This window comes from Vulpes vulpes, chromosome 5 (genome assembly GCF_048418805.1).
Source record: "Vulpes vulpes isolate BD-2025 chromosome 5, VulVul3, whole genome shotgun sequence".
Lineage (NCBI taxonomy): Eukaryota > Metazoa > Chordata > Mammalia > Carnivora > Canidae > Vulpes > Vulpes vulpes.
The window spans coordinates 521,386-533,430 of NC_132784.1; the positions used below are offsets into that span (position 1 = coordinate 521,386).

Genomic DNA, 12,045 nt, shown 5'->3' on the forward strand with positions numbered 1-12,045 from the left:
CCCACCCCGCGGGGCGCGCGGCGCCGGGCGCTGACCGTGGTGCTGAGCCGGGCGCGCGGCCGGGGCTCGGGCGCGGCTCCCGGCCCTGCCGAGGCCTCGTACTGCGACACTCTCGGCAGCCAAAGGTAAGTCGCCGAAGGCCCTAGGATTTAGGCTCGGGGGGAAAGAGGATGATCTGGGAATTTTCGTGGGCTCCTTCGCGTGATGGGAGGGCCTCCCGTTAGTGGAGGAACCGGGGGCTCTCTGGCTCTCTCCACCCCACAGGGTCCTGCGTAGGTGATGCCGAACCTGGGACCTGGGCGGGGGCGGGGGGGACGGCGAGGACCCTTTGAGGCCCGGGCTAAGGAAGGGGAGACAACCCCTGTGCACGGACGCAGAGGCCGGGGAAGTGCAGATAAAACTGGAGACCCATTTTCTTTCAGCCAGGAAACCCGGGAACACCTAGAGACTGGTGGGCCGGAACCTTCACTCCCCAAAAGGCCTTTTGTCTCTCCAACGTGGGGGCTGGGTGAATTGGTAATGTTCTCACTGCAGATTCTATTCCTGCTTCATTCTCCACCCCCCACCCACCCCATACCAGAGGCTTTCTCTCTCCACAATAGCCTTCACTCCATCCATCCTGAAGGTTTGGGCTTAGACAAGGCACCCTCTGCAGAGATAAACTATTGCCCCATACCTAGCCTGCCACTCTGACGCCAACGTCCAGGAAGGCCCTCAGGGCTGGTCTCCCCTCTGAGGCCTCTGCTTTCTTGTCACCATCCACCTGTTTGTATTTCAAGGCTTGTGATTTTACTGGATGTTGGGGGTGGAGCAGGGGAAAGCATGGCAAATGTCAAAACTATTAAGAAAAATGTTTATGTCTCCAAACCATTTTTATTACATATGTGTACCTGCGAGGTTTTTATATTGCTCCATGATATACCCAATCACTTTCATGTTAAAAAGGGAATTGTCTACAGCCATACCACCCTGAATGTGCCTGATCTCATCGAAAACGGGGAATTGAGGGGGGCACTTGATGGGATGAGCACTGGGTGTTGTGCTATATGTTGGCAAATTGAACTCCAATAAAAAAAAGAAAAAAGGGAATGAAGCTCACAGAATTACCTTCTCAAAGGGAAAAGAAAATCCTAGGTGGGTGAACTAAAGTTATCCGTCTTGTAGAAAAACAGTAGAATTACTTCATTTTCTCAATTTGCAATAAATCCATATCCAAGTGCATACTCTGTGTAAGGCACTGAGAGGAAAGGTTTCATAGAAGGAAAGTCTCTCACTGCTTACTCTCCACTAGGCCCTGCTCTGGCTCCTAATCGGCCTTCTTGCCTCCACTCCTAGAGCCTACTTTTCATTCTCATATACAACTGATATGTTAAAACTGAAAATTGACCCCTGTTACCCTTGATGGCTGGCTCTCCTTGGGGTATAGAATAAAAGCCAAGATCCTCCCTGTGACCTCAGGCCTGGTACAGTTTTCCCTGCTCATTTCCCAGCCCCATCCCACTGGCTTACTGCTCTGGCCACCTGGGCCTGTTTTCAGAGCTTGAAATCCTCAGGCCTGGTACAGTTTTCCCTGCTCATCTCCCAGCCCCATCCCACTGGCTTGCTGCTCTGGCCACCTGGGCCTGTTTTCAGAGCTTGAAATCCTCAGGCCTGGTACAGTTTTCCCTGCTCATTTCCCAGCCCCATCCCACTGGCTTACTGCTCTGGCCACCTGGGCCTGTTTTCAGAGCTTGAAATCCTCAGGCCTGGTACAGTTTTCCCTGCTCATCTCCCAGCCCCATCCCACTGGCTTGCTGCTCTGGCCACCTGGGCCTGTTTTCAGAGCTTTTAAATCATCCTTTGCTCCACAAGGCTTTTCTGAAGGATGTGCTCTCTGCCTGGAATATGCTTCCCACATCTTTTACCTGGTTGTCTTTGGCTGTCTTTTAGATCTTGGTTTAAATACCACATCTGTGAATCAGAGTTGATTAAATAAGTACACGGTGTGGTCCCTGTACTCATGGAATTTGCAAGTTCATTTTAGAGATGCAAGACTTGGTCCAGGGTCTTGGTGTCACTGAGACCCATCTTAGAGAGTGAGCACAAACTGTAGAATTAAAAACTCCGGACTCAGCATCCTTTCCAGGAAACTTAGATGTAAATATATGGCTAAAATGTCTCCAAAACATAAATACTTCACTTAAATAAGTAGTAGCTCACTTTCAACCACAGTTGGAGTCCTGAATCTTTGAGAATTTTTCAACCTCAATGGGGAGTATGAAGACCAAATAAGCACCAGAATAAGCAGCCAGTGATCACTGAGTGCTACAATAAGAAAGGACCAAACCAGGAAGGGACAGGGCTACTTTGTCCTTTGGAGAAGGATGTGGCGCATGGTAAAGGATTCCCTCTCAGGGGCTCAGTGAAGGGGCCTTTAGCTAAAAAGTTACAAAGCAGAATGTGCATTTTTGCAGCTGAGAACCTGTATCTCTTTGGCCTCAGGCAACATCAGTGCCAGCATCTGGCTGTCCAGATAAATTCCACTCTGTCCCTGAGAACTGTCACAGAAGGTAACTGCTCTTTCTCCCATTAGGCAATGGGCTTTCTGACCCCTCAGGGAGTTCCCACCCATGTCACATATGGGCTCCACATTTCTAAAGAGTCAGGCTCTGATGAAATATTTTAACGTGGAAGCTGGACTGAATATACACTGGATTTCACATGATTGCTCCAGTATTTTGTAAGTCTCTCATTCATTATTCTGAATCTTAGTGCTCATTGCCCTATCAATGCGCCAAAGTGTTAAATGAACTCAGGAAACAGAGTTGGCAACATTAGTGACACTGAGTCCAGCCATCTGTAGCAATGGCTGCTATTTTGGGAGGTCATTTTCCAAGTTCAGAATGTGGTGAAATTTCCAGTTTTGGAGGATTTTAAATCAGTTAACTGAACTAAGAATTAAGAAATCAGTAGTTTTATTTATAGAGGTCAATATCAGATAAACCATCTTAGTTCTTGTAGTTGCAACTTCTGCACATAGTGAAATGATCTTTATCGTGCTTACTTGAAGTTATTTCCAAGAGTATGGTAATAAGAAGACTTTTCTAAAACATAGAATAGAGATCTCATAATAAATATCTCTAAAATTTCTTGTCATAGAAATTATACTATCTTCAGTTACAATTTTTCTAAATTTGTGTGAGCTGTACTTTTTATTTGAATTGTCATTTTTGTTGTGATTTCCAAAACTCTTCATAAAAACACATTTTTTATTTGATTCTTAAATTTCTTATGAAGAGGAGTTTGGACTGTTGGTTCATAGAATGTCTATTGTGGTTAAGAGCACATGATCAGAATCAAACAGGCTCGATTTCAAATCTTACTTCTGTCACTTACCACATGTGTGACCTGGACCAATCTATTGACTTTACTGGACCTTAATTTCTCCTTTATAAAATGAAGGTTACTATAGTATGTCTCTTATAAGGTTATAGGCCAAGCACTCACCTGGTTAGATAGGTGCAAATCTGTGTTCTCCAACTCCAGAGTCCAGATAGTAACCACTATGCTGTGTATAATAAAACCCAACAGAGCTAGGCCACAAAGGGTGGGGGGTGAAAATAGGGTCTGCAGGTATAGGGTAGGAGAGGCATGGGCACATGCAACCTCACAGGAGGCAGAAAGGTGGCTAGAAGCACTGTTGCACTGTCCAGGGTGCTTCCATCAAGAGATGAACTGCCACCAGAACCAAGTTGAGGTTCTGTGGGTTTCTCTGGCACAGTGCCTGCCCTGTCTCCTGTCCTCCAGCCTAAAGTCCCAGGTGTCCTCTGCAGGGGAGGAAGCACTGCCAATGGGTGGAGGCTGATCAGCTTGCCCCTGTGAACCTCTGCAGTGGTAGCCTTGTAACCCCTTCTCATCTTCTTCAGCTTTAATGTCAACTGGGCTGTGAGGCAGCCACTCTGCTCACCTCCAGGTCCTCATGGCTAAGCATTTGAGAGACTCTGGAGCTGACCCTGAATAGCTCATAGCTATCAAGCAGCTTTCTGAAGTTAGCTGCAAAGCTCTGTGGGCAGTGGATCTGAGTGGCATGTAGGCTGACAGAGCCACTTGCCTTTACACCTGCTGCATCCCTTCCTTGCAGACTGCAAACTGTGGGGGAGTGAATTCAGGTGCTCCCTATGAAGCAAGTTCTTATGGAGAATCAAAGAAACCCCATACTCTCTCCCCAAATCTTTCCCTGGCCAAACTGACAGGACTGATTGGTAGGTTGCTCACCACCAAAAGAGAGGAGGACCTGCTGGAACAGGCTGAGCTGTGAGCTGGGTGCCTGTGAAGAGACAATAAGGGAGTCCAGGGAAGTTCTCAAGTGGTGCTCTTAGGCATCACCTTCTTTTTTCCTCTCGTGTGGGTCTTTAAACTTACTTCAAAGGCAACATTTTTAAAACTATAGAGTCTTGTTTGTCTCTCTCAAATAAGCTCTTAGCATAGGCTCCTTCCTCACCTTTACTCAGCTTCCACTTCCTTATGTTTTCCCACTTATGGGTCAATATTTACTGCTTCCTGAGTGTTGATAACTTCTTTCTATTTATTCAGTTGCTGGATCCTAGTGTTTCTGCCTTTGAAGGCCTTATAATTTCTCCTCTCTTTTCTGTGACTTATGACTGCAGCTTCTATCTGGAGCTTATCCCCACATACTCAGCCCACTTTAGTTGCCTTTTATGAATCTTTTCTGCTCAAAGCTTCTCTCCTAATTTATTCTGTCCTCCACTAAGATGTCAGAGAAATGGTCTTAGACCACCAGCTTTATTATGCCACTGTTTCTACCCACCCACTCAGAAGATTTTATAGTTCTTCATTGGCCTCAGAGAAAGGCCACACTCACCAGCTATGCAAAAATGGTCAAGATAACACTCTTATGGGCTTCTCCCTCCCACAACCAGGACAGACATCAGTAATCAATCCCAACATCCTTTCCTATTGGACTAAGACTGGGCATCCATCTGGGTGGCACTCTGAATGCCACTCTGGGCATCGATACCTCTCAGGAATTACACAGAAGGTGATACCTGCTTGCTCTCCAGCCCATCATGTGCTGTGTCTATCCAACTTGCCTGGCCCTGGCATTATGCCTTATGCCTGACTCCTCACTTTTCCTTTACCATGGTGCCATCTCTCTTCTCAGTGCTCAAACTCAGCATGCACCATTAGATGCTTGGCTGTGCTTGCCCTGATGACCTTTGTGTAGACTGAGTCTTGTCTTCTCAGATGGATGCAATATCCCTGGAAGGCAGAATATATATCTTCTTTTCCAGCTGATAAGCACCTGTGTCCATCCCAGAAGGCAGGCTTGGGTTTCGCTTTGAGCTTTGTCTCTTAAATAAAAGCAGGAAGTTATTTATTGAATTCTCTGCTCCACCACTTAGAAAGTCTGTGACACTTCCCTTGTAAGGATGCTATTTGCAGAGTGCCTGGGCCTGGAAATGGGAATCTGACTTGGACAGATAAGCTCTGAGAGGATGCTGAGTTGAGTTGAGGGATCAGACTACAAGAGCACCAGACCCCCAACCTACTCTAATTTGGCTCCTACTGTGTGACTTTAAGCAGGTGACTTAACTTCTCTGGTATCAGCTTTCTATGGAGCAATGAACAGCCCTGGAGCAGTGAGCATGGATGGGGCCATTCTTATGTCCCTATCCCTATCTCCATGGAGGATCCAAGTTTAGATGTCAGAACTTGACTCCAAAGCCACTGTATAAGCAGAGGTAGGCAGAGGTCATTTAGAGCCATATAGGCCTTCATCTTGGATACTAAGTGCCTCCTGCTTTCCTTCACAGCAGCTTGGAGCACTGGCAGCATGGAACTGAAGAGAGGAAAGACCTTCATTAAATCCAGCCTGCAGATTTCCCACGAGAAACCCTCAGACCCAGCAGCTACTGCTCTGACCATGGAGGATGCAGGTCCCCGGTCAGTCTCACCAGGAGGGCAACAGCAGCCCCAGAGTGAGAGGGCCCCACAGGTTAGTCCCAGCACCCAAGGGTATGACAGATACCCCAGTAAGGGAGCAGAGCCAGAACCTGAGGTGGGGGCTGCAGCCTTCTGTGGGGCCACCTTCAAACTGGTGCGAAAGAGTAAGACTCATGAGAGTGTGCCTGGGGCTGGCAGGGCGAGCACGGCCACAGGGCAGCTGGTGGGCAGCACAAGCTTCCCAGGGCCCTCCAGCAGCCAGCGCATGATTGATTACCGCCACTTTGTGCCCCAGATGCCCTTTGTGCCAGCCGTGGCCAAGAGCATCCCAAGGAAGAGGATCTCCCTGAAACGACCTAAGAAGTGCTTTCGGAACCTATTCCACATTCGCAGAAACAAGACTGAGAACTTGGCCTCACTGGTGACCAAGGGGGAGAGCCTGTCCTCCTCTAGGGGCCCATCAGAGAATGGGGGGCAGCCAGGCAAAGCCTTCTTCCCCTTAGGTGAGGGGCTGGGGCCAGACAGCCTGTGTCAGGACCTATCTGACAGTGAGCTCCTCCTGCCTGATTCTTCCTTTGACCTCTGCAGGGCCCTTTGTGAGGATGTGGCCTCTCTCAAGAGCTTTGACTCTCTCACAGGCTGTGGGGAGATCTTTGCAGATGAAAGCTCAGTACCATCCCTGGAGCTGAATGAGGGCCTGGAGAGCCCAGCCCAAGTATCACAGGCCCTTGAAAACAAGGTTCTGAGGGGTCCCTTCCAGGGCAGCGTGGAACAGCTGGCATCACCTGCCCAAAATGAGATGTCTGACTTTGCCAAGTTCTGGGACAGTGTGAATCACTCTGTGAGGCAGCAGCACCATGCCCTACTGGGCCCATGGCTGGGGACAGACACAGATCGGCCCAGGCTAGATGCTGCTGGGCTTGCTGAGCTCCCCCTGTGTCCCTGCAGAGACCCCTACAGTGGTTCGAAAGCCAGCTCCATAGACACAGGCACCCCTAAGAGTGAACAGCCGGAATCTGTGTCCACAAGTGATGAGGGCTACTATGACTCCTTCTCACCTGGCCTTGAGGAAGACAAGAAGGAGGCTTTGAGCCCAGGCACACGTTCAGCTGTCTTCCCCCGGGACAGCTACAGCGGAGACGCCCTCTATGAACTCTTCTATGACCCCAGTGAGGGTCCTGTTGGCCCAAGCCTGGATGATGACCTATGTGTGTCTGAGAGTCTGTCAGGGCCAGCACTAGGAGCACCGCTGTCCATGTGCAGCTTCCATGTGGGGGCGGAGGAGAACTTGGCCCCAGCACCAGGCCCAGACGTACTCAGCCAGGGCTTTTTGCAAAGTTCCTGGAAGGGCAAGGAGTGTCTGCTAAAGCTCTGTGACACTGAGCTTGCCATCACCATGGGCATTATCAACTGGCTTCGCCGTGGCCCTGAGCTCCGTACCCCACCTGCCTCAGCCCCTGGGGAAACTGCAACCTCACCCAGGGGGCAGGCAGAGAAGCTAGGAGCTGGCTCTGAGAAAAAGGACTCAGATCCAGGGAAGCAGGAGAGCAGGGGGGTTGGGGCTTCAGATGCAAATAGAACCACTGTGGGTTTAGCACCCAGCAGGCGGGAGCTGTGGGCACATTCGGGTACCAAGGGCCCACTTGCTAGAGAGAGCAAGGGCCTAGCAGGACCCAAACAAGGAACCAGCAGTCTGTCCAGGGACCCATCTCTGGAATGTGTACAGGTCTCTGGGGAAGGAGGGACACAAGGCTGCCATGAAAGCCTGTTCTCTGTGGGGTCTGCAGCCTCTGCAGCAACAGACACTAACCGCAAAAACAAGCTCCCAAACCCTTGGCCTGGCTTCCAGGAGTCCAGGCCACCTGGGAATCTGGAGTGTTTCCAAGGTCCTTGGAGGTCAGGTCCTGGAGGAAGCACCTTTAATGTAGAGCCTTCCCTGACAGGCTGTGTGGCCCAGGTTGCAGCCCTGCAGATCCACTCAGACTGCCAGTCCCCTACTACACAGCCCCCAAGGCAGGACACAAGCAGTGGGCTCTGTAGGCAGCCTCAGGCCAGGAGCCCTGAAATTCTCCAGCAGAAACAACTTAACAGCTTCCCTAACATGTCAGTTGTGTGTGGCCTGCCCTCCCTGGCTAGTCCACTCCATAGCCCACAGGACCAGAGGTGCCTAGGCCACATCCTAGACCTTAGCCGGCTCAGGGTTGAGCCCACAAGGATGGATACCCAGGCTCATCGTGCCTCTACGGAGGATCAGCCCCCGCAGCTCAGTTCAAGGGCTGTGAATCAGGTGGCACATAGGAATCAGCTGGGCTCATAGCCCTGGTTGGCCTTGCTACACAGCTGAGCCCTAGGGGCCAACTGCCAGGAATTTTGGACCTCACTTCCAACAGCCAGTGCAAGTGATCCCCCCTCTGCAAGTGCCCCAGAAAGTTAGTACAGTTTCCTGGCCCATGAGGGCCTCCTTTGCAACCAGCCAGAAGCAGGGGCCCCCTAGGCCAGCCATAGCTGAGCCTCACCTGTAGCATGGGCCCTCACTCACCAAAAACTGTGTCTTTGTGGCCACGTTCAACAAAACCTAACACCCAAATCTCCATCCTTTGTCCCTGATGTAAGGACTGTTGGGGGGTTGGGGTAGCAGGACACAGGCAAGTGGAACAGAGCATTTTAATGTGGAGGCATCCATGCCTCAACCAGCTCAGCCAGGCCAGCCCAAGGCCAAGGACAGCTGCACCACTGCCATTGCTCTCAAAGTGTGCTTCACTGATTTCTCCACAAAGAAATGAAGACTCCAATCCCAATTGGCTGTGAAGTGGCCAAACCTGGCTTTTCCTTATACAGCATGTTAGAGAGAAGAGCTCAGGCTTGAACCTGATGGGAAGATAGCAGTACGTCTTATAAATGGGAAGTAGAGGGAGCCAAGAAATCTACATAGGAGTGGAAAAAAAATAAGTATATGGTCGAAGGCTTAGAGGTGGGATGTAGAATGGGAGATAGGCAAGTTGGGGGGCTGTGGATGAGCTCAGTAATTCCCACCAGCACCACACCAGCCTGTTCTCTACCCCCAGAACAGGCAGCCATAGTGCACTAGAGCCCTGAAGGACTCCTTGTGGAATAAGAAGCAGGACCAGCCTCATCTCACTAAGAGCCTTGAATCAGCAGACTGTGCAACCTTGCCAAGGCTAGACCCTACAGACCCTAGTTGGGTGTTGGTGAATTCTCTATTAAAAATCAGACCAATAAAAAAAAAAATCAGACCAATAATTTTCCCCAACCCCTCTAAATGAAGCCAAGTATGGCAATGTTCTTAGGAAAGGAGCTGCTTGATTGTCCACAACTCTACCATTCTCACCGTTCCACACTCTCAGCATCTTTGCCTCCCCATTCAGGAAAACTTACCTTGGAATGCAGCGGTAACTCTCATCTTCCTGAAATCACACCATGCACAGCTCCAGATGTTCAGAATCATGGAGGGAAAAGGTGGCCCAGGTCCTCAGAAAAGGCAGGTGCCAGAACATCAGGTACAGTGATAGAGCCTGTATCAAGGCCCTCCTATCTCACCTGACATGCTGCAATGAGATGCAAAGGATGGGATGCCACAGACATGCAACTGTTTCTAGAGGAAAGGTCATCATAGAAAGAGGTAGGTCAGGTGGTGGGGGAGAAATTCCAGCCAAAGGGATGCAGTCTGACAGCTGACCACAGGCTGCTGTCTTTCCTGATTGCCTGAGGCTTCACTTCAGACTAGAAAATGTTCTGTGGCCCTCATTAACAAGGGCTTACTGGGGCCTACTGTGAACTTCTGTAGGCTCCTGACCAGGCCCATCCCTGTGACACTGAGGAAGATCAGACCAGACTTCCTAGAAAACCACAGGTGATTCCTCCTCCCAGGACCTCCACAAATGATTAGCATTATTGAGCTGTGCTGGGAGCAGGTTACACATGGAATAGTTTACCTCATCCCTGCATCAGCCTAAATGCAGATGTTGTCTTCATTTTTCAGATACGATACCAAGGTGCAGAGAGGTAATGTGACTTGCCCATGGATGCACACAGCTAGTGTGTGGGGCCAATAGGGTTTGAGTCCCACATATTGGCTCCTAAGGCCCAGCTGTTCATGAGGCTCTAGAATTTCTCTTGCTGAGCTCCTGCTGTGAACTCTTTCAAAGCCTTCACTCCTCCCTTCTTCCAGGCACCCTCTGGGTGCCAGCTGTGTGTCTCTCTGTCAGCAGCCTGAGCACTTGGGGACAGGGGACATCCCTTATTGAATCAAGGCCCTTATCTCTTTGTACTGCACCTGAGTAGAGCAAGTGCTCAGTACATATTTACTTGTTAAAAGAATGAAATATCAAAAGGTTGCTCATGGTTTTCTGATTTCTTATTGAATGTAAGCCTGTGTCTAGAGAGTAGCAGAGTTAAGATTTTACCTTGCAGGATTCTGAGGGAGTGTTTCCTTGTTGTGACATGATGACTACTGGTGATGGGGTGAATCCAGTCAATCCCAAGGGTGTTGGGAAAGGCAAGGACGAAGGAGGTCCAGAGCCCGGAAGTTGTAGTGAGGGTGGTCTGCAGCGACCCAGCAACAGAGCAGCAGAGATAAGGAACTGAGGCCGTGCCTACCAAAGAGTCACCAGCCCAGTGACTCTCACTCTGGGAAGCATCTTGGGCAATCCTGACACCCTAGAAATTCTCATTCTCTGGATTGGGAGATCACAGCAGTGGCCTGGTAGGCACCTTGCTGAGAGAATGAAGGAGAGCCTTCCCTTCCTCTTAGGTCCAGTGGGTCTGAGAAAACCTCAGACCATCTCTCTCTACATCCCACCTCCTAGGCTGCCCTCCTCTGCGAGATGGGTACAGACAGCACCAGTTTGATGGGATTCTCCAGGTCTCAAGCATATTGTCCAGGTGACTCACTGAGATGAAAGAATGGAACTACTGAGCCAGCTCCTGAGATGAGTGCCTATCCCAGTGTTAGGAATAGCATAGGCCTGAAGGACATTTTTAGAATTCTGGCCATTTCTACTCTCTCATTCATGCATGGCCGTAGAGGTCATAGGAGATTTTTTCTCCCATATAAAGTAAAAGTCCAGCTCACAGATGTCCCACAGAGCCTGAGTGACTCCCCAGGGCCACACAGTGGCAAGCAGAGGGCTGGGGTTCACCCTGGCTGCACTGTGCCTTTCAACCTTCCAGGCTTCCAAGGTTGTACTGGGTACTGGGAAGTGTTGGGGAAGGGGCCAGGCAGTCTCCCAGTGGTGGGGGTGGCCTGGGCCTATAGCAGGGTGGCCTGGGGTGCACCAGGAGGGCAGGACAGAGATCAGCAGGGAAGTGCTAGAAATGGGTAAAGGCCAGCATATGCTGAGGAAGATTCAGTGAACTACATCAGGGGGTACCTCTTTCCTTTCCTGGTTTCTTATTTTATTTTACTTTTTATGGAATAAATATAAGATTCAAAACTCAAAAGACAGAAAACAATAAAAAGTGAGTCTCCTTTCTTCTTTTACCCTTCTGTTGTTTTGATTACAAAACTAATTCCCATTTACTACCAAACCAAACAATGTGAAGTGCTGAGCATCCACTTCCCTGACCTCAAACACTGAATGTGTCCTCAGACCCTTTTTATCCCCATATGTGAACACACATAAACTTCAATCTTTTTTACTGAACAGTATATCACAGATATCTCCTATTTTATTTAACATATAGTGTATTATTGGTTTCAGAGGTAGAGTTTAGTGCCCATTACATCACTTGCCCTCCTTAATTCCCATCATACAGTTACCCCATCCTCCATCCCCTCCCTTCCAGCAACCCTCAGTTTGTTTCCTAGAGTTAAGAGTCTGTGGTTTGTCTCCCTCTCTGACTTTGTCTTATTTTCTTTTTCCTTCCCTTCTCCTGTGTTCATCTATTTTTTAAAAGATTTTATTTATTTATTCATGAGAGACACAGAGAGAGAGAAACAGAGACAGAGGCAGAGGGAGAAGCAGGCTCCATACAGGGAGCCCGATGTGGGACTCGATCCTGGGACTGCGGGATCACAATCTGAACTGAAGGCAGATGCTCAACTGCTGAGCCACCCAGGTGCCCCTGTGTTCATCTATTTTG

The 12,045-nt window shown here is 49.5% G+C and overlaps 1 protein-coding gene across 3 annotated transcripts; it reads left to right on the forward strand.

The window, feature by feature from the left end:
* On the forward strand, window positions 1–11,443 carry LOC140598957 (APC membrane recruitment protein 3-like). Of its 3 annotated transcripts, none has more exons than XM_072757413.1 (2): window positions 1–125; window positions 5,814–11,443. In XM_072757413.1, the coding sequence occupies exon 2, from the start codon at window positions 5,834–5,836 to the stop codon at window positions 8,258–8,260; it is 2,427 nt and encodes an 808-aa protein (XP_072613514.1). In that variant the 5' UTR covers window positions 1–125; window positions 5,814–5,833; the 3' UTR covers window positions 8,261–11,443. The 3 variants fall into 3 exon arrangements, with proteins under 3 accessions (XP_072613514.1, XP_072613515.1, XP_072613513.1); XM_072757414.1 differs by having other exon boundaries at window positions 4–125; window positions 5,817–11,443; XM_072757412.1 differs by lacking the exon at window positions 1–125 and adding an exon at window positions 2,573–2,719.
* Window positions 11,444–12,045: the final 602 nt, after the last annotated feature.